At 35.9% G+C, this 23,196-nt stretch overlaps 2 protein-coding genes across 2 annotated transcripts in view; one reads left to right on the top strand and one right to left on the bottom strand.

Moving 5' to 3' along the window:
- The window catches only part of LOC103524914, a 116,749-nt gene that overhangs the window by 51,438 nt on the left and 42,115 nt on the right, over nt 1-23,196 (bottom strand). Inside the window, exons 6-12 of the mRNA XM_026820184.1 lie at nt 17,119-17,294; nt 16,043-16,226; nt 15,395-15,511; nt 14,194-14,262; nt 10,165-10,310; nt 9,804-9,885; nt 7,942-8,052 (exon numbers count right to left, since the gene is read on the bottom strand). Coding sequence (XP_026675985.1) covers nt 7,942-8,052; nt 9,804-9,885; nt 10,165-10,310; nt 14,194-14,262; nt 15,395-15,511; nt 16,043-16,226; nt 17,119-17,294 — 885 coding nt within the window. The remainder of the gene's footprint in view (nt 1-7,941; nt 8,053-9,803; nt 9,886-10,164; nt 10,311-14,193; nt 14,263-15,394; nt 15,512-16,042; nt 16,227-17,118; nt 17,295-23,196) is intronic.
- LOC113465567 lies at nt 11,531-13,388 on the top strand. The gene is made up of 2 exons (XM_026820187.1): nt 11,531-12,017; nt 12,168-13,388. The coding sequence occupies exons 1-2, from the start codon at nt 11,661-11,663 to the stop codon at nt 13,119-13,121; spliced, it is 1,311 nt and encodes a 436-aa protein (XP_026675988.1). The 5' UTR covers nt 11,531-11,660; the 3' UTR covers nt 13,122-13,388.

Consider the following 23,196-nt stretch of genomic DNA (forward strand, 5'->3'; position numbering starts at 1 on the left):
AGAAGGGGGTAAGCCGAGTATTCTGATAAGGATATAGTTAATACGTTTTTTAGGTGAATTGTTGTGATTTATATCAAAATGTTATGATAATGGGTAAGGTTCGCATTATCTTCAGATTTGTACTGTGTAATTTTCTTCTGTGTATAGACAATCCCCATTGATTCCTAAGTTCATTTTAGATTTAAGCATAGACATTTAAGTATGAAGTAGACTTTTGTTGTACAATTATAACGAACAAAATATTTAAATTGAAAAACAAACTTCAACTTTTTTCATTTATTTCATTTGTCTGCATTTAAATTAAGGCTTAGGAAACCTTTTTCTAACTTAAAAAAAAAAAATTCTATGTTTTCTCTTATATTGTCGTCTCCATTTACATAAGTATCCTACATAGCTCTCACCGTATCTTCAAGGGGAGGGTTGTAGAGCACTGACGCTCAAACTGGAGTTGCCAGGTTTGAATACCGGCCAAGATGAAAATTTTCTGACCTTTTCCCTTACCGGATAAGTATATGGTTCCGAGGGTTTTTCCGGGTCACAACTTCCTGGCACTGACTTTTCCAAAGCGAAATCCCTTCGTCCCTTTATATTTTTTCTGCGGAGTTGCCAGGTTTGAATAACGGCAAAGGTGAAAAATTTCTGACCTCTTCCCTTGCCGGATAAGCATATGGTTCCGAGGGTTTTTCCGGGTCACAACTTCCTGGCACTGACTTTTCCAAAGCGAAATCCCTTCGTCCCTTTATATTTTTTCTGGGCCTGATTTCCCTGTTCCTACACCCAAGTGACACCCACTAATGAAGAAGTTCCCGTTTTAATAGCTTTCCGTGTTTTTAATTACTTTTACACGGAAGAAAGTTGTAAAAATTATTAAATATTCTTACGACACTGATGATGCAATGACCTGGGAGTGTGACATGTTGAAATTAAATGGGAAAATCAACTTGAGAGTTGGAGAAGGCTTCCTATAGCACGGAATTTGAGGCTGAGTGCACCCAGGTTTAACCATAGAGAAAGAGAGAGGGAGAAATAAAGAGAGAGAGATAGAAAGAAAGAGAGAGAGGGAGAAAGAGAGAGAGGGAGGGAGAAAGAGAGAGAGGGAAAAAGAGAGAAAGAGAGGGGAAGAGAAAGTAGAGGAAGAGAGAAAAAGAAGGAGGGAGGGAGAAAGAGAGAAAGCAAGTCAAAAAAGAGAAAGTAGAGGAAGAGAGAGGGAAGACAAGACTCCTCGCATGTAAATTTGCATTTCTAAAACCCATTTATTCCAATTTGAAAGAAGGAAAATAGAACCTAAACCTTTTTTAACAACGCTTCGTCAAATAAAAGGAGTTTAAGCTCCCATGTAAAATATTCTATGAAAAATAGGGTATGGAAGTACATTCGATATTATAATTCAAAGAAATATCAAAGACAACAAGATTGATCACTCTGGGATAAAACTTCAATAAAATTCCTGATTTGTTACTGTGGTATAAAAAGGAACCTAGAAGTTCTTTCTACACCCAAGTGACACCCACTAATGAAGAAGTTCCCGTTTTAATAGCTTTCCGTGTTTTTTAATTACTTTTGCACGGAAGAAAGTTGTAAAAATTATTAAATTTTAATATTGTTACGACACTGATGATGCAATGACCTGGGAGTGTGACATGTTGAAATTAAATGGGAAAATCAACTTGAGAGTTGGAGAAGGCTTCCTATAGCACGGAATTTGAGGCTGAGTGCACCCAGGTTTAACCGTAGAGAAAGAGAGAGGGAGGAATAAAGAGAGAGAGGTAGAAAGAAAGAGAGAGAGGGAGGGAGAAAGAGAGAGAGGGAAAAAGAGAGAAAGAGAGGGGAAGAGAAAGTAGAGGAAGGGAGAGAAAGAAGGAGGGAGGGAGAAAGAGAGAAAGCAAGTCAAAAAAGAGAAAGTAGAGGAAGAGAGAGGGAAGACAAGACTCCTGGCATGTAATAGTCGAATTCAAGAGTCTAAAAAGTGAAGGCGAAATTGATGAGATAATTATTATTAATAGGTATACCATGAAAATGATGACACCACTAATGATGAAATCAGCGCCCACAAATAGAAACGAAAATGTGATGAAATCTGCAGGTACATACAATAATTAACATTTGAACCTCTTGCCAAGAACATCTCTACAGAACAAGAGAAAGTGCCCAATGCATCTAGATTCATAAATGCAACTGATGAATTTGATGATCAACCAGTGATTGAATCAGTGATCAGTGGGATTGAATATTCTATGACAAGATCACCACGACAAACATCAATATCCAAGACGACTCTCAGAGTGTAAATGTAAACCATTAGAACAACAATATCCAATTATCCAATAACAATTAACACGGTACGGTCAAAGATTTGATTTACGACCACATCATTGAAGAAAGTAGTTTGGTACAGAATGGTTCGGTTGACTGCATTGTTGCTTATATTGGTGCTATTGTTCCGGACTTTTACCTCATTGTTATCTATTGAATTCTCCCGACTTCGTTATGACTCAACAAAGTTCAGACGAGCTTTTTAAGTGCCTTATGCTTCGAGTTAAGTTTTACGATCAGATTCGTCACAGCATTTAAATGTTAGCAACTCATAACATAGGAACAGTGTAGCTATATTATTTCCTTGATTCTAATGATCCTTTCTTTTATTGCTTTGCTTTTAAATGTTGTTCGCCGGCAAGAACACTTGAGCTATACCTCTCGAAAGCTATAACCACTTACAGTCAAAAGTAAAATTTGTTTTGACTGACAAAAAGCCATCAATCCGTACAATATTTCATGGCGTCCACTTTCAAAATCCACAACATGTCCATTGTTCAAGTATGTAAAGGTTACTTACACTTTGGACATCTACTACGCACTAAGAGTAAAGACTTGAGATTGGTCCAAGCAGACTCCATTTACATACGGCCAAATGATCTAAGATGACTTGACACTGATATTGCTTTGCATGTCGTTGTTTTACACGTGCCGTTGAAAAAACATACAAAGTCAAAGATTGTAGAGCCGGAGCTGAGGTACATTTTTTCTACCTCATAAGGTACAAAATTTTCTTCCTATGGATCTGATGGGGGTTATCAATCCGTCCAATATTTCATGGCGTCCACTTTCAAAATCCACAACATGTCCATTGTCCAAGTATGTAAAAGTTACTTACACTTTGGACATCTACTACGCACTAAGAGTAAAGACTTGAGATTGGTCCAAGCAGACTCCATTTACATACGGCCAAATGATGACAAAAAGCCATCAATCCGTCCAACATTTCATGGCGTCCACTTTCAAAATCCACAACATGTCCATTGTATGTAAAGGTTACTTACACTTTGGACATCTACTACGCACTTAGAGTAAAGACTTGAGATTGGTCCAAGCAGACTCCATTTACATACGGCCAAATGATCTAAGATGACTTGACACTGATATTGCTTTGCATGTCGTTGTTTTACACGTGCCGTTGAAAAAACATACAAAGTCAAAGATTGTACAAGTGTAGGACACAAGAACGTGTGTTGCATTCTGATATAAGAACTAAAAAATACATCGTTGCGTTCTATTCTCATTATTTTAGTAAACATGTTGTAATTATACCCAACGAGAGTGATATTAACAACAAAATCTTAATCACCAAACAGTCATAAACATCTGAGACTACTGTTTACGAAGTCAACAACTGGTCGGTAATAAATACATTATCAAGTGAAAGTAATTCACTAGGTCCCCAATACAACTGATACCGATATAGCAATGATCACGATTACTGTAATTATACCCGACGGGAGTGATATTAACAACAAAATCTTAATCACCAAACAGTCATAAACATCTGAGACTACTGTTTACCAAGTCAACAAGCTGGTCGGTAATAAATACATTATCAAGTGAAAGTAATTCACTAGGTCCCCAATACAACTGATACCGATATAGCAATGATCACGATTACCAATGAGACTTCCAGTGATTCAATCATGCATATAAATGAAACATTACACGCTCTTGTAAACAAACACTATGAAGTTATCACTGATTAGGTGTTGGATTTGTTCATAGACTCCAACAACATGAAATACACGAAATCATCAAGTTTGGCACAAAATGAAATTGGTCTTTCCACGAATAGATAATTAGATATCTACTTGAACCATAGACGAAATGTAATAGTAGACAATAGGTATCTTGGTAATACCAAGATAAATAATGGACAAAATTAATGTCTAGTTGACTTATTAGTTTTAAATATTGGTTTATCTTGTTCATGACAAATTATATTGAATGATACTTGTTTAAGATGTTGATTATTACTCTGGAGCCAATTATACATGTCTTTAACAATAGTGGAAGTACTGTTTGATATGTTCAACTTTGTTTAGATACTGGTAGTTCAGTATATCTACTATTTTGTCATGTCATAGTCACAGATGTTTTTGTACTTTGTAAAATTACGCCCCCAGAATTAATTGTTCTGAAGTCAAATTTGATACTGTTTGATATGTTCAACTTTGTTTAGATACTGGTAGTTCAGTATCTACTATTTTGTCATGTCATAGTCACAGATGTTTTTGTACTTTGTAAAATTACGCCCCCAGAATTAATTGTTCTGAAGTCAAATTAAGACCTGGTCCAAGGTCCATTTCACGTGTTGTTAGAAATTTTGAAGATATTCTGACAATATTGGCGTGACTTGTTTCTTGCAATGTAACAACTGATCTGAGTTGCACATGTACCGATTGAGACATGAGTGAAGTTCTTTGTATGTTAGATCTATTATAGCATAATTATTTACAACTATTTGTGAAGGTATTCCATGTATAATTGTATATTTCGTTTATATGCATTTATAATGAGATGCACGATGATACACCAGTATCACCTTTTAGGCATGAAATGGGTCTACGTCTCTACTTGATGGATGGGGAGAGTATTTTTTTCTGCAATGGTCTCAGCGAAGGTCAATGGTCCATGCCGCACTGATGTGGTTTCGCTCTTACTCTCTGTAATTCTAGAGTCTAAACAAGGTCTTGTGTAATCTCTATTTGGAACTTTTTTGGGGGGGGGGGAAATCTTTATGACTCTCCAGCATAAGCAATTACATATTAAGCATTGTTGGAGGATATGCTGAGGTCAGGGTATTGTGTATTGCACCCTTCCTGTCTGCTTAAACCTCTAAATTCTCTAAGGGACCACAATCTGAGGTTAAACTTGGTCTTGTCCTCAGATAAATGAGTCACTCTGTGTATAAAGTTGGTCCTATCCATAAGTCTTAAAATAAATGAGTCACACTGTACATGTGTATAAAGTGTGCGTCCATCATCATCACACATTCCTTATTTCTTTCAATTCTTTGGAGAAATAATGTTGTTTTCACCATGGGAAATCTCACAAGATAAATGAGTCACACTGTACATGTGTATAAAGTTGGTCCTATCCATAAGTCGTAAAATAAATGAGTCACACTGTACATGTGTGTAAAGTGTGCGTCCATCATCATCACACATTCCTTATTTCTTTCAATTCTTTGGAGAAATAATGTTGTTTTCACCATGGGAAATCTCACAGTGGTGGATAGGATACTGGATATTAGGAAGCATAGGCATTATTCATGACATACCTACTCAATTCGTTTTGAAACACGAATTTGTGCTGTATCATAATGAAATTTATACTGTGGAAAAATTGGGACTACCTGTCCACACCGAAAAAAATTCGGCTTAAATTCCAGTGAAACCTCCTACCTCGCCACGGTGGTGTAGTGGTCAAGACGCTCGCCTGGTAATCAGGAGGGCGTGGGTTCAATCCCAACAGAGGTATGGGAATATTAGGAAACAAAAGTAAACTTTTTCCTACTCCTACAGGTAGCTATGATTTTTCCCCCTAGTGCCAGAATGAAACTGAAAACTCAATTAGGTGTCCACAACGGAGAACTGACCATCAAACCTCACCTAGTACCAACCCTCGCAGAAAATCAAGAAAATTGAGCTGAGTATTTTTTTCTGCAATGGTCTCAGCGAAGGTCAATGGTCCATGCCGCACTGATGTGGTTTCGCTCTTACTCTCTGTAATTCTAGAGTCTAAACAAGGTCTTGTGTAATCTCTATTTGGAACTTTTTTGGGGGGGGGGGAAATCTTTATGACTCTCCAGCATAAGCAATTACATATTAAGCATTGTTGGAGGATATGCTGAGGTCAGGGTATTGTGTATTGCACCCTTCCTGTCTGCTTAAACCTCTAAATTCTCTAAGGGACCACAATCTGAGGTTAAACTTGGTCTTGTCCTCAGATAAATGAGTCACTCTGTGTATAAAGTTGGTCCTATCCATAAGTCGTAAAATAAATGAGTCACACTGTACATGTGTGTAAAGTATGCGTCCATCATCATCACACATTCCTTATTTCTTTCAATTCTTTGGAGAAATAATGTTGTTTTCACCATGGGAAATCTCACAGTGGTGGATAGGATACTGGATATTAGGAAGCGTAGGCATTATTCATGACATACCTACTCAATTCGTTTTGAAACACAAATTTGAGCTGTATCATAATGAAATTTATACTGTGGAAAAATCGGGACTACCTGTCCACACCGAAAAAAAATCGGCTTAAATTCCAGTGCAACCTCCTACCTCGCCACGGTGGTGTAGTGGTCAAGACGCTCGCCTGGTAATCAGGAGGGCGTGGGTTCAATCCCAACAAAGGTATGGAATTTTATTCTCAACATTATTTGAAATGTTGACCACAATAGTAGTAGCCTACTGCTGGGGTAAAGAGAATCTTCGGTGATGTTCTAACGGTATAAATGAGCGCTTCTTTCATCTGTAGCACTGAAATTCTACTTTTTAGCTTGAATCAAAAACATGTAGGAATAGGTAGGTACATGAATTGGGTTGTACGCTTTACTTACATAAGAAATGTAAGTAATCTAATACAAGTCGAATTAGAAGTACATAGGTAACTTAATTATAGTAGTAGCCTACTGCTGGGGTAAAGAGAATCTTCAGTGATGTTCTAACGGTATAAATGAGCGCTTCTTTCATCAAATCTGTAGCACTGAAATTCTACTTTTTAGATTGAATCAAAAACATGTAGGAATAGGTAGGTACATGAATTGGGTTGTACGCTTTACTTATACATAAGAAATGTAAGTAATCTAATACAAGTCGAATTAGAAGTACATAGGTAACTTAAGTCGTGTCTTGAAATTGGCTTACGTTACGTCGAGGCATTACTTATCAGAGCGGAAATCTGGACATTTCTGTGATATTACGTCCCAAGTGTTTGTTCAATCCTAATTCTATTTAATTAAATCTCGCTCATTACACCTCTGACGTGCCTAATAAGAGTAATAAGTATTTACGAGCTTGATAGATAGGAAAGGGTATAGATAATTAGATAGATTGATAGATAATTTTGTGGTTATATGATATTTGTCTTGTGTGTGCTGGGGTCCAAAGTAATTAATCTTCTTGGACAATAAATATTATATTCATAGGTATTTCAGTATAATTATCCTTTTGACACTATTACTTTAATGCCTATTAGTCCCATGGATTTAATTACCTATTATTGTTTTAATAATCAGAAATGTTTACATCATCAAGATCTTGTGAATAGAGTTTTTATATTATAAAAGTATAATACATGTGTATGTGTATTGCGTAGTCCCATACTGTCCAAATCCTGATCCATCTTATTTTAATACTTTATACTTTACTTTATACTTTTCTTATACTTTGAAGAGGCAAAGTTAACTATGAACCATTGAAATCGTATTTAAAGTTCACTATTTTGTATGAACGCCGGGTAACTTCCTTAGTTATGCAATGCGCTGAATACAACATAAATCCCAGAACTAAAATATTGCATTAACACAGGGGTAAATTATTAGACACTATAATCTATATCTTAGGCTATTAGGGGACACCAGGGCAAAACGAAACATATTCCACTTACCAAATTGACGTCATCCGAGTATCTTTGAGCAACGGCCATGTTCATGTCAGTCAAACTGGGCCTCATTCTGGAGCGGCCTGCTAGGGGGGCTGTATCCAGATCTGAAAATTCCTGAAATGATAAACAACATGACACTTCAATGGGATAGAGAAAACGATGGATACATAGCAAAAGTTGGAGGGTAAAAGTATGTATGTCCACACTATATTGATGTCGATGAAGGGTAAAGGTATGTTTACACTATATTGATGTCAATCACATCAACTGGAAATATAGTGTTGATGTCAATCGACCCGTATAAAGTAGGCAAGATCAAAGGATTTCATGGAAATTTAAATTTGCATAAATCATAAAAATGTAGAATACCTAACACTAGTACAGGTAATATCAAAGAAGTTATTCCATCCATAATAAACCGTTAGCTATCTATATACTCGTATATAACCGGGAAAAAATATTATTATTTTATTGGAGGGGAATTTTTAATGGAAGCCACAAATTAATATAGCCATAAGTGTTTCGGAAAGAGTCACTAAATATTGTGTATGTAGGTATTAGGTAAGTAAATTTGCCGTGAGTGCCATCTAAAACACAGCACGAATACCTCAAGCAACCAAACAGCCTCAGAAAAGAAAAAAAGGTAAAGCAGTCTGAGTAAGTTTTTTGTCGGCAAATAAAGAAAGGAAAAAGTGGATAATAAACCATAAAGCATTATTATAAAGGTAAAGCAGTCTGAGTAAGTTTTTTGTCGGCAAATAAAGAAAGGAAAAAGTGGATAATAAACCATAAAGCATTATTATAAAGCAGCAACAAAAACATTTAAAAGTAACCGATACACGGGTATTTTAAAACACTCATGAGATAAAAAGCAAAAGTGGTTAAGCTATGAGCAGATGAGCACCTAAAGAGGTAGGTACAAAGCTTTTGCTGGCATGTTTAAGTACAAAGCTGATGCAGCATATTTACACTAGGTATAACCTAATCGGGTTATATTTGTGGATATAATTATAGAAGTAATAAAATTCCTTAAAGAAGGGGAAAAAAGGTTTGCCGATATATTGATAGGTATAACTTCAAACGGTAATCGATTGATGCATGGGTATGTTATTATGAGGGACAGAAAACTAGGCAAGAAATCTAATTAAGTCTATTTCAAAGAAAGTCGAAGTTGCTAAAGTTATTGGAACCACTACCAAGACACACTGTTATAATCATATCAATACTCCAAGTATTCCAATGAACTATGTTAAATAGAAAACTTTCGAAATCGTGTCAAGGGCCGTCAAAACTCAAAGTGATGGGTGTACAAACATTTAAGTATATCAGGAAAGAGTGAAAAAATAATGAATATAATCGAAATGACTTCCAAACAGAATTCATGGGACTTTGAATAGGAGTTGATTTTTACAGACTTGTCCTCAAGTGAAGAAATAACTTATTTGCAAAGAAAAGTGAAGAAACAAACACAAACAATTTTTGCAACAGATACATTCATCAGAATAGTAATAGATAGGTACTTGTCTAAATAATAGAGACACTTAATATGGAAAAGCAACAATTTTTGCAACAGATACATTCATCAGAATAGTAATAGATAGGTACTTGTCTAAATAATAGAGACACTTAATATGGAAAAGCTAAACCAAGAGAAATAGTTAGGTGTGGCACGATATAACCAAGAAAGTGTACGAAATCACACGCTAAATCACACCAGAGAAAAACGATACTGACTAAAAAACCGAAATGTATTGTAAGAAGATGATGGATAGATACCTGGGGATCTTCATCTAAGTCGAGTCTTTTGTTTGCAAGGTGATTGCTAAAAAACCGAAATGTATTGTAAGAAGATGATGGATAGATACCTGGGGATCTTCATCTAAGTCGAGTCTTTTGTTTGCAAGGTGATTTAGGGACCATTGAGTTTCGGTAAAATTTCGGCCCCCACTGGAACAGAAACAGAAAAAAAGAATTAGAAACATTGTTCAGCACTTTACTACACACCACTTATCAACCATAAAACTAGAATTTAAAATTTGTGTTTATTTCCTCGTGCTAAGGTATGCTATTGTTGAAAAAGAGATTACCTCCCTTCAAGTTAAAGTTTATATTCAAAGTAAGGATACTATGTATAGTAAAAAAAAGACTATCATTTCACACTACGATTGTTTATCTAATTGATGAAATCTAGACATAGGTAATTAAACTGTGGAATAAGGAACTTACCCTGTGCGATTATTGGTGAAGTCTGTCGGTCCCAGTCCCAACCCCGAGTCTTCACTAGGCGTTCTATAATCTTCGGACTCAGTTGAGATCATATTGGAGTTAACTGGAAACTTCAGAGGTATCGAGTCATTTAAGAAGGGGTCATGCTATAGGGAACAACACAGAAATGTCACAGAGTTACAACGAGATTTATATTGAAAGTTTTGGCAGATGTTACAAGGGGGTCTTACAATGAGGAACATATTTCAAGCAGCTTTTGATCATATTTGAAAAAATGTTCATAACAAGTAGATCAAGTGAAAAATTAGACCTTTGAAGGCTTAGATCAAGGATGGAGATTAGTTGGAAGAATAAACCAGCCAACCAGTTAATAAACTCCTAACCAAAATTTCGTCTTAATCGATCATAACAGTCACAGCATAAAAGTCGCTAGAAAGGTATTTACTCCTTTTGCTTACTACTGCCTAGGCAAAGCGTGGCATTATTTCAATGTTGAAGCAGTCCCTAAACTTGTGTAGAAAACCACTATAGCCCTAACCTTCTATAGGATGTAGGAACTAGGGATATTGTACCCTAATACTCTCCAAGAGATACACTGTGTGAAAGAAGATTATAGATAAATGGTTAGGTCTGTTTGAGACATACTGTGTGAAATAACAGACAAATGGTAAATATACCTCGTTTAACAATAAGAATATAAACAATATTCCTGTTACATGAAACCTCTTCTGACCTAAACAACATCCCCTCCTTCTCTCCTTATTCTACTGACGACATCCTTTTGTTCCCATTTCGGACATCCATTTGGCAGTGTACACAAATATGATCTTGTTTTTCCCCGTTTTTAAGGTAGATAGTAGATACAATATTATTATTATTATTAATAATAATAATAATAATAATCATAATCATAATAATGATCAACTTTGTTCTCATCTCAAACACTGTTTGGGGTAGAAACACACAATCATCACGTCACGTGAAGTCATGTGGAGTCAGAAAGATGTAGTTCAACGTTTTCCCATAATATTATAGGTAATTTCGTTCAGGCCAGCTACACTGCTATCACGTCACGTGGTGGTAGTGTGTTTCTACCTTTTTATAAGAAACAAATCATCATCTGTCAATTTTCTTCTCCAATTACCAAGACCTTATGTGTACTGGAGGCACACATTTCAGGTTGGATGGAAGAGGACGCTATTGTCACATAACACACTTGTTATTATCATTCAGAAACAGGGAAATGTGCTGAGAGTGTTACATCTCCACGTAATTTCACATACAGAATAATATCTACAGTGTGGTAAATATTAGGGTCAAGTGAAAAATTAGACCTTTGAAAGCTTAGATCAAGGATGGAGATTAGTTGGAAGAATAAACCAGCCAACCAGTTAATAAACTCCTAACCAAAATTTCGTCTTAATCGATCAATAATACTGGAGAGCAGTTATTAGATTTTTAACTTTCAAGAAATGCTTTAAAGAACACCAGGCAAAATGTTCAATGACAAATCCTATACTTATGTGTTGAATTCGGATAATACAGCTCGTAGATTACTGATTCCTGACAACAAAAAGACTTCCTATAATAACTTATTGTTAACTAAAAGAGAATTCGAAAATCTTAAAAGTTCAGATGAGAAGAAAACATCAACATTAAAATCAGAACGTAGTAGTACTCCTCAAAAGAAGCCTTACAAAATTGTTTTGAAAAAAGGTACTAAAGTTCTTGATAATCCTAAAGAAAGCAGAAAAGTATTTTACAATGGAGAAGTTACAAACCATATTTCAAAAGCAACAAACTGGAAGAAAGGGTTGGATGAACAACTTGAGCGGAAATCTCAATTCAAAAAGGCTATTGAGAATGAGAACAGAAGGTTTGATGAAATACAAGAAAAAGACAGACAGTCATTCTTATTGAATCTGAAATGTATGGAAGATGAAAGACGGAAATCAAACATAAAACATCGAGAAGATTTGCTAAAGAAATCTCAATTCAAAAAGGCTATTGAGAATGAGAACAGAAGGTTTGATGAAATACAAGAGAAAGACAGACAGTCATTCTTATTGAATCTGAAATGTATGGAAGATGAAAGACGGAAATCAAACATAAAACATCGAGAAGATTTGCTAAAGAAGATAAAGGAGAATGCTATAATAAGAGAAGAAGAAATCAACAAAAATAAAATGGTACCAGTAGAGAAATACGTTCTCAGTAAGAAAGACTCGGCTATTAATATTGAAAAATTATACAAGAAATATGTAAGGGATATGTTGGATATACGGCGCAAAGAGAATGACATTAATGTAGTGAATAATGCTCAAAGTGAATTGAAAAGGTACAATGAAATGGAAGATACTAGGCTAGACGACACTGCTGAACACATTGATGACACACCACTAGAAGAAGATATCTACAGAGTGGGTTTGCAGTGTTTGAAACAAAAGCAACGCCTGGACGCACAAATGAAATGTGCGAGAGAGAAAAATCTTGCTGAACAAAAGAGAACTCTCTTTGAATACAAACACACTAAATCTAATTATGGACCCGAATTAAATACAGCTATTCTAAAGAAAATCGCCGAGATGGAACAAGTTAAAGCTTATAAAAATGCTCGAGAAAAGTGGTTAGAGGAACAAAGAAATAATGAAAAGAAAAGAAATTACTATTATGAAGGCATTAAGGATAAATTCAACAATTCTGATGATTGTAAAGAAAAGGAAGACACTTTAAAAAAGATATGTTCTGAAATAAAGTATAGAATGTCTTTGGAAAGACAAATGAAAGATCAGGAGAAACAAAAGAAGAAGAATAAGACATATGGTTCAGATATCACACATAGAATTAATAGCAAGCGATTTGAAAATATCAAACCTGAGGACTTGCCAGAGTACCTATGGAAAAGTCAAGTATGGGCACAAAACCACCATCACAGTGAAATGGAAACGGAAAAATAAACAGCACAGAAAAAAATCAAGGGAAAACTTTAGTTAAACACGTATGTAGGTACCTCAGTATCTAGACGTCAAAAAATATGTTATGTATTATATATTGTTATTTAAAAATGCAAAGGAAAGATTATTACCCATTGTAACCTTTTACTGGTGAAACAAATTGTTATTTTTTTATGTTGGTGTGTTTATGTCTACAAAATCCTTTCGTTGGAAATCTCTAAATACTCCATGAAGTCTGACTCTCATAATATTATTTGAACATAATTCCAAACAACAAGTTTATTGATGCTAATCTTATATTATAAGAACGAGATCCATTCACAGTTCACATTTCATAGTTCACACACTGATCGCTCTATCTCTAGAACCACAACACTAAATCTCTAAATACTCCATGAAGTTTGACTCTCATAATATTATTTGAACATAATTCCAAACAACAAGTTTATTGATGCTAATATAGTCATAAATACAGTGATGAATAAATATTATTGGCAATTGAAAATCAATTGAAGGAATCTTGAATAGAATATTGATGGTATTAACTATTAAAGTTAAAATCGAGATCAAATGAAATAATAATTAAAAGAAAATAAAACCGGAGGTAAAATGTTTTGTCCAGCTTATGTTAAATGTTAGTTCTTAGTTATTTACTTCAATAATAACCATAGTTTTCTACAACACAACAAAACGTGTGAACATGCAACAAAAAGAAAGCTGTAAGTACAACAAACAAAAATGCAGCTATAGAATGCAACACAACTAATAAATGTGGGATTTTTTAATTTTTATAAATCTAATTTTTAAAAATAGACAAAACCCAAAATCAGTGTTATCATATCTCTTTGAAATTGTTTTTACCTTTGAAGTCATGGAACGTCCCTAGTCTTACATTTCCCCCAAATACCAATATTAAGAGCCTACACAAAATCCTTAGTTGCTAGAAGAAAAAACACAAATGCAGAAGTAACTCTCTCAAAGCACAATAATTGCTATGAACACAACACAAAACACATTGGTGAAGCACACAACATAGATCAACATCAAGTACAAGCCATGTATGTGATGAACTTACTAAATCTTGAACACTATGAATACTAGGAGATAGCAACACGGAACTTTCAGTAAATTGTTCCTTATAAGGCTGAAAAATAAATCAAGGTCCTCTCAAAAAACGGTCAAAAATCAAAACAGCTAAATATATATTATACCTATTGTGTCAATCACTGTTCTTGCCGCTCAGGCTTGATAATAAATTACTTCAGGCAGTTAGGTGTTTCCAATTTAGGACATTTGAAAAGTAGAAAACCCCATCAAATCAGATATGGGAAAAGTACAGAAAATTTCAATACCAAATTTGCTCTGTGATTATGTAATGTTTTGAAAAAGGTTAGGGAGAAATGGGTGAACTTTGGACCGACTTTAGGACCCAAAAACCAGTTTCCAAAAAATCCAAAAAACCAAAAGCCAGGGAGGGTTTACCCAAAAGCCAGGGAGGCCAAACCCAGGGAGGGCTTACCCAATGGTAGCGTCAGCAGAAAAAATTGAGTTCAAATAATGAATGGAGAAGATAGAAATTCCTAAAGAGAAAGCGGTAGCATAGCAGGAAGCAGTAAAAGAAGAGGAAAAACTAAAGTAAAATAATGAAGGTCACTATGTACAGCAAATTATTATGGTATAAATATGGATGCTCTATTCTGGAATTTTTGATGTCAGCATTTGTTTGACCCCTTTTTACATGGTTTTACAGGCATGGTAACTGAAAGGAAGCATTTTCAGTTTTTTCACTAATTTTTTAATAATAATTTTGTAGGTGGGTATTATTGAATGGTTCTGTGTAAAAAATGGCTCGTGATTTTTGCTCATGAGCCTTTCTTACGAAAAACCCCTCAAATGGTCTTTGTTCTATTTAACTACACGTTCTGTGTAAAAAATGGCTCGTGATTTTTGCTCATGAGCCTTTCTTACGAAAAACCCCTCAAATGGTCTTTGTTCTATTTAACTACACCTAAAGTTGTGTTAAAGAACCAATAACTGAGGCTACAGAATTGCAGAATAACAGTAAGCCACGATTTATCCTATTCCAGTAAATAGGGTAATGTTCACACACAATTTTAGTTCTTTCTCCAATACACCGTATCACGATTTATCCTATTCCAGTAAATAGGGTAATGTTCACACACAATTTTAGTTCTTTCTCCAATACACCGTAAGTCATAAATTAAGCTTGACTCATTTCCTACTGAAAATTGAAGCCCACAAAGGCACTCACTTACCCTAGGAAGGTCAGTAGGATGCCTCTGAGGTTCATTGTCTCGCCTGTACACCAACTCGTCAAACTTGCTGAGATCTTCAGGAGCTACGATTTCCCGGATTTCTATTAAGAGGGTATGCTGCAAAACAGAGGAAATCTCACGATAGTCTTCCGGTTCTTGCTTCTTACCAGTCCTAAGATAAAATGGACCTAGTAATTAGGTGAAGGGACTTTACAGTATTATTTGGACACGATATATTATGAAAACCACATTGACAACCCATCACATGTACCTACCTAACCACTAGTTGCCATTGTCATGTTACTGCAAGTATTTTTGTCTATCTTAATGTTTGTAGATAACTACTCTTCAAGGGCTGGTTACTTCTCCTTGTCCTACTCATGAAATATTTCTCTAAAAAACAACAACAGTAAAAACTTATACATCATCTATGTACCTGTGATTTGCGCGTAGTAAACCCCCTCCTGTGAAAGCATTCCTATATGAATTCTCAATTTTTAAGGCTAAAAGAAATCGAGAAATCACATTGATCTCAGGTACCATAAGCTTTGTAAAAAACAATACAATAAAAAGCATTTCTATTTTATTTTTACTTTTCAATTAATATCGATGCGATCACAACTAATCACAAGCCTTTTCTGGTCTTACCTTATCTCGATTGTTGAGTAGTTGAAGCAATACAGTGACTAGGGACTCCACACTCATCTGCTTGTTGGCATACTCATCCAAGTAGTAACTCAGCGTGGTGAACTCATTTTTCTTGAGCATCACACGAGCCTTCTCCTCTACCATTTGCAGAGCCGCGCTACTGGAAGATCCGGACCTATGAGCACTGAAAAAAATAATAAATACTAATAATAGGTTATAACTAATAAGTAAATAATTAAAGTTTTTAGATTTGGAGTTTTCCCACTGTTAAAAAAGAAAAATAAAAATTAATAAAGTTAAACGCCTAATATCTATCTCTTAACAAACAAAACAATACCTTGCCGTAAGAAATTCAAAGTTTCATTATAATATTCAATTAAATTAAACACACAAACACAAACTGGACGCTTTTACCTCTCAAGCAGGATTGACGTAATCTACTGTTTTAAATAATTCATGTTTCCCCTAATGTGATGGTAGTGAAACACTAAACATGTTTTCGAATGTGTAGAATACGAGAGAAATGTTTGTCCTGAAGGGAGCGCGGGGTAAGTGGTGTGTGGTCCTGCGTCGTCCAATTGCGCATATAAAATATGCAGTGCTTTTACGTTTCAAGTTACTTCCTCATTTCCCTTTCAAATGAAAGCTCTGAGCTTTATTTAAGTTTAAAAAGCTTTCGACTCGAAAGTCTTGAAATCAATAGTTCATTGTTTTACCGCATACAAATAGATGGGATCTTTTCGCGAAATTCTTCCAACGTTTAAGAGGGACGGAATAGACACAGACTTATTCAAAACTTATAAAAAGCTTAAGGTTAAAACCCCAAATCTTACTGAAGCTTCGGTAAAACAGCTGGGGCACATTGTTGAAAGGGTGTAAAGGTAATTTACAAGGGAATGCGACAGTTGCGACACTAACAATATTTTGGAATTTTACACCACTTCTCTCTTCGATTTCGGGACTATAAGACCCCCGTTGTTACAGACCTCTCTATCAAAACGCATAATAACAATAATGATGATAATAAAACATCCCTAAAGGGGATTTAGCCAAAAAGTGTATTTACTTTTACTTACCCATGATGACCATCCCAGGAGGTTTCGGGTTCGTATCCCGTACAGGAGTGAGGCACTTTTCCCACATCGCGTACCGTGAGGGTCATTCTCTTGTGGAGTTTCAGTTCATTCACAGCCTCGTCATGAGTCATCTGCAGGAACGACTGGCCATTTACCTCCAAGATTTCGTCTCCTATCTGGAAGATGAAGAAATGAAGAGAGTTAAAACCTGGATTTAGACATTTACGTCCGGGGCCACAAAGTGAGTTTGAACTCCGTTTAAGTGGTCGATTCCTGCGTAAAAAGTTGTGAAAAATCCGAATCCGAGGTCAAAACTCCGAAAAAGTAACTTTAAAAGGTCGAAAATTCAAATTTTAATTGCCGTTCTAATGAAAAAGTTCAAAGAGTTGTAAGTAACTTTAAAAGGTCGAAAATTCAAATTTTAATTGCCGTTCTAATGAAAAAGTTCAAAGAGTTGTAACGTCAGAATCACGTGAAAATGCGCAGAAACGCTTGCGATTGGCTATAAATTTATTTTCAACCAATCAGATTGCTTATGCTTAAACCGAGGGTTAAACTGAAATGCAGTTTAAACTCACTTTCTGGCCCCGGGGGTTAGACGGGTCACAGGATTTTTTTTATCTTATTCCCCCCCCCCCCCCCCTCTTCTCTCTCTCCCTTTTTTTTTTTCTTTTCTCCTCCTCTTTTTTATCTTATTCCCCCCCCCCCTCTCTCCTATGTAAGTATTTATATTAAAAGGTTAAATATCATTTGACAGTCCCTTATTACATGGAACAAAACCCATGGCAAATCTGACAGGGAAATGATTTAGGTAGGTAATTGTTTTTCTCCCTTTTCCCTTCCCTTTTCTTTCTCTCTCTCTCTCTCTCTCTCTCTCTCTCTCTCTCTCTCTCTCTCTCTCTCTCTCTCTCTCTCTCCTTTGTTAGTTCTTTAGTTATTTACTTCAATAATAACCATAGTTTTCTACAACACAACAAAACGTGAGAACATGCAACAAAAATAAAGCTGTAAGTACAACAAACAAAAATGCAGCTATAGAATGCAACACAACTAATAAATGTGGGATTTTTTAATTTTTATAAATCTAATTTTTAAAAAATGACAAAACCCAAAATCAGTGTTATCATATCTCTTTGAAATTGTTTTTACCTTTGAAGTCATGGAACGTCCCTAGTCTTACATTTCCCCCAAATACCAATATTAAGAGCCTACACAAAATCCTTAGTTGCTAGAAGAAAAAACACAAATGCAGAAGTAACTCTCTCAAAGCACAATAATTGCTATGAACACAACACAAAACACATTGGTGAAGCACACAACATAGATCAACATCAAGTACAAGCCATGTATGTGATGAACTTACTAAATCTTGAACACTATGAATACTAGGAGATAGCAACACGGAACTTTCAGTAAATTGTTCCTTATAAGGCTGAAAAATAAATCAAGGTCCTCTAAAAAAACGGTCAAAAATCAAAACAGCTAAATATATATTATACCTATTGTGTCAATCACTGTTCTTGCCGCTCAGGCTTGATAATAAATCAAAAAACGGTCAAAAATCAAAACAGCTAAATATATATTATACCTATTGTGTCAATCACTGTTCTTGCCGCTCAGGCTTGATAATAAATTACTTCAGGCAGTTAGGTGTTTCCAATTTAGGACATTTGAAAAGTAGAAAACCCCATCAAATCAGATATGGGAAAAGTACAGAAAATTTCAATACCAAATTTGCTCTGTGATTATGTAATGTTTTGAAAAAGGTTAGGGAGAAATGGGTGAACTTTGGACCGACTTTAGGACCCAAAAACCAGTTTCCAAAAAATCCAAAAAACCAAAAGCCAGGGAGGGTTTACCCAAAAGCCAGGGAGGCCAAACCCAGGGAGGGCTTACCCAATGGTAGCGTCAGCAGAAAAAATTGAGTTCAAATAATGAATGGAGAAGATAGAAATTCCTAAAGAGAAAGCGGTAGCATAGTGGTTAGGGAGAAATGGGTGAACTTTGGACCGACTTTAGGACCCAAAAAACCAGTTTCCAAAAAACCAAAAGCCAGGGAGGGTTTACCCAAAAGCCAGGGAGGCCAAACCCAGGGAGGGTTTACCCAATGGTAGCGTCAGCAGAAAAAATTGAGTTCAAATAATGAATGGAGAAGATAGAAATTCCTAAAGAGAAAGCGGTAGCATAGCAGGAAGCAGTAAAAGAAGAGGAAAAACTAAAGTAAAATAATGAAGGTCACTATGTACAGCAAATTATTATGGTATAAATATGGATGCTCTATTCTGGAATTTTTGATGTCAGCATTTGTTTGACCCCTTTTTACATGGTTTTACAGGCATGGTAACTGAAAGGAAGCATTTTCAGTTTTTTCACTAATTTTTTAATAATAATTTTGTAGGTGGGTATTATTGAATGGTTCTGTGTAAAAAATGGCTCGTGATTTTTGCTCATGAGCCTTTCTTACGAAAAACCCCTCAAATGGTCTTTGTTCTATTTAACTACACCTAAAGTTGTGTTAAAGAACCAATAACTGAGGCTACAGAATTGCAGAATAACAGTAAGCCACGATTTATCCTATTCCAGTAAATAGGGTAATGTTCACACACAATTTTAGTTCTTTCTCCAATACACCGTAAGTCATAAATTAAGCTTGACTCATTTCCTACTGAAAATTGAAGCCCACAAAGGCACTCACTTACCCTAGGAAGGTCAGTAGGATGCCTCTGAGGTTCATTGTCTCGCCTGTACACCAACTCGTCAAACTTGCTGAGATCTTCAGGAGCTACGATTTCCCGGATTTCTATTAAGAGGGTATGCTGCAAAACAGAGGAAATCTCACGATAGTCTTCCGGTTCTTGCTTCTTACCAGTCCTAAGATAAAATGGACCTAGTAATTAGGTGAAGGGACTTTACAGTATTATTTGGACACGATATATTATGAAAACCACATTGACAACCCATCACATGTACCTACCTAGTACCTAACCACTAGTTGCCATTGTCATATTACTGCAAGTATTTTTGTCTATCTTAATGTTTGTAGATAACTACTCTTCAAGGGCTGGTTACTTCTCCTCGTCCTACTCATGAAATATTTCTCTAAAAAACAACAACGGTAAAAACTTATACATCATCTATGTACCTGTGATTTGCGCGTAGTAAACCCCATCCTGTGAATTCTCCATTTTTAAGGCTAAAAGAAATCGAGAAATCACATTGATCTCAGGTACCATAAGCTTTGTAAAAAAACAATACAATAAAAAGCATTTCTATTTTATTTTTACTTTTCAATTAATATCGATGCGATCACAACTAATCACAAGCCTTTTCTGGTCTTACCTTATCTCGATTGTTGAGTAGTTGAAGCAATACAGTGACTAGGGACTCCACACTCATCTGCTTGTTGGCATACTCATCCAAGTAGTAACTCAGCGTGGTGAACTCATTTTTCTTGAGCATCACACGAGCCTTCTCCTCTACCATTTGCAGAGCCGCGCTACTGGAAGATCCGGACCTATGAGCACTGAAAAAAATAATAAATACTAATAATAGGTTATAACTAATAAGTAAATAATTAAAGTTTTTAGATTTGGAGTTTTCCCACTGTTAAAAAAATAATAAATACTAATAATAGGTTATAACTAATAAGTAAATAATTAAAGTTTTTAGATTTGGAGTTTTCCCGCTGTTAAAAAAGAAAAATAAAAATTAATAAAGTTAAACGCCTAATATCTATCTCTTAACAAACAAAACAATACCTTGCCGTAAGAAATTCAAAGTTTCATTATAATATTCAATTAAATTAAACACACAAACACAAACTGGACGCTTTTACCTCTCAAGCAGGATTGACGTAATCTACTGTTTTAAATAATTCATGTTTCCCCTAATGTGATGGTAGTGAAACACTAAACATGTTTTCGAATGTGTAGAATACGAGAGAAATGTTTGTCCTGAAGGGAGCGCGGGGTAAGTGGTGTGTGGTCCTGCGTCGTCCAATTGCGCATATAAAATATGCAGTGCTTTTACGTTTCAAGTTACTTCCTCATTTCCCTTTCAAATGAAAGCTCTGAGCTTTATTTAAGTTTAAAAAGCTTTCGACTCGAAAGTCTTGAAATCAATAGTTCATTGTTTTACCGCATACAAATAGATGGGATCTTTTCGTGAAATTCTTCCAACGTTTAAGAGGGACGGAATAGACACAGACTTATTCAAAACTTATAAAAAGCTTAAAGTTAAAACCCCAAATCTTACTGAAGCTTCGGTAAAACAGCTGGGGCACATTGTTGAAAGGGTGTAAAGGTAATTTACAAGGGAATGCGCGAAATTCTTCCAACGTTTAAGAGGGACGGAATAGACACAGACTTATTCAAAACTTATAAAAAGCTTAAGGTTAAAACCCCAAATCTTACTGAAGCTTCGGTAAAACAGCTGGGGCACATTGTTGAAAGGGTGTAAAGGTAATTTACAAGGGAATGCGCTTGGAAAAAATATCGCATTAACAACATCTAAGGGTTTCCCGAGAACGAGAATGAAGAACTTTCACTTACCTTTCTAAAATTCTGGTACTTGGAAAAAATATCGCATTAACAACATCTAAGGGTTTCCCGAGAACGAGAATGAAGAACTTTCACTTACCTTTCTAAAATTCTAACCTTACTAGAACTACTAGAGTAACTAGAGACCTATTCCACAAACGACTTCGCGCCTCTAGTGCGTCAAAAAATTGGGAAACGTTTTTTCGGAGCAAAACGTAAGGCGAAGTGCGAACTGAGAAGTACTTTGTATAATGAACGGAACTTTTTAAAAGGGCGGAGAGAATAGCTAAAGTACTCTTGAAGATGTGGACGTACCTTTCTGACTGTATCTTTGGAAGACCGGGCGGAATAGTTCCAGCGAGGTGGAGGAGGGGGCGGTGGCGGCATAGGAATGACGGAGCGGGCATAGTCCAGGGGAGGGGAACACGGGCGCCCCTGGCGGTCGATCCAGGAGTAGGCTTGCCGCATTGTCCAGGCAGGAGGTGGGGGGAGGGGATGATTGCGAGGCGCTTGCGGGGGTATACTGGGACTTCGCACCGTCATGCTGAGTTCTCGGTTAGATTTCAACATCTGGGAACAGGAAAGAAAGTTCAATGAATTATTTTAAAAGTTAGCCCTTAGCTGGTCAGGATCTAAGGCCATTTAAGGTCGATCGAAGAGGTGAATCCATGTTGTCAAGGCAGTGTGGACGGTTCAGTCGACATCTATGTGTGGACACACCTTTATAAGCTTAATTAATAGATATATATTCTGTAAGTTAGTTTGGGAAAAATAACCTTTAACTATGTAAATCGTGAGATTATGAAATCGTAGACCGCTAGTGTATTAGAAGACTATGTTGTCAAGGCAGTGTGGACGGTTCAGTCGACATCTATGTGTGGACACACCTTTATAAGCTTAATTAATAGATAGGTATTCTGTAAGTTAGTTTGGGAAAAATAACCTTTAACTATGTAAATCGTGAGATTATGAAATCGTAGACCGCTAGTGTATTAGAAGACCTGAAACGTGGGCATTTTGTTACGATACCTAAATGTAATGGACGTAAAGTAGATAAAATCGAGATCTACATATGTAAGTAGATCATAAATAACAGTGCTCAGCATTAAACATAAACATCAATGTTGTATAAACATTAAACATCAATGTAGTTAAGTGCTTACTGTCTACTATCTAATCTTCACAAACGGGAGGTACCTTTCGGAACACTGTAAGTGTTTATCTTTCTAATCTCTACAATACAGGAGGCTGCATCAGAGTCAAGTGGATTAGGGAACAGGCTAAAGGAGGGAGATGACCTTGGAACATTTTTCTCATCTTCACAATAACGGATTGGGGGATAATTCAGGCGCTGGGGAAGCAATTACATCACAATTGATTCCCTGCCAAGATGAGGATGAAGAACTTCTTAATACTTCTTCCACTGCCATTCTTGGCGATAAGAAATGAGAATAGAGAGATACAGAAGTGGGAGTACTGGAGGTGGAGAAAAAGCCAAGGAGTGAGGGATTGAGATAGAAAGAAAGAAGAAGGATCAGGG

Source organism: Diaphorina citri, unplaced genomic scaffold (assembly GCF_000475195.1).
Source record: "Diaphorina citri unplaced genomic scaffold, Diaci psyllid genome assembly version 1.1 scaffold125, whole genome shotgun sequence".
Classification (NCBI taxonomy): domain Eukaryota; kingdom Metazoa; phylum Arthropoda; class Insecta; order Hemiptera; family Psyllidae; genus Diaphorina; species Diaphorina citri.

Bases quoted from the DNA above. Each gene is read 5' to 3' on its own strand.
- LOC113465567 (XM_026820187.1), top strand. From the start codon at position 11,661: ATGTTCAATGACAAATCCTATACTTATGTGTTGAATTCGGATAATACA. The intron at 12,018-12,167 runs GCTATTGAGAAT...CAATTCAAAAAG, and splicing joins GGAAATCTCAATTCAAAAAG to GCTATTGAGAATGAGAACAG.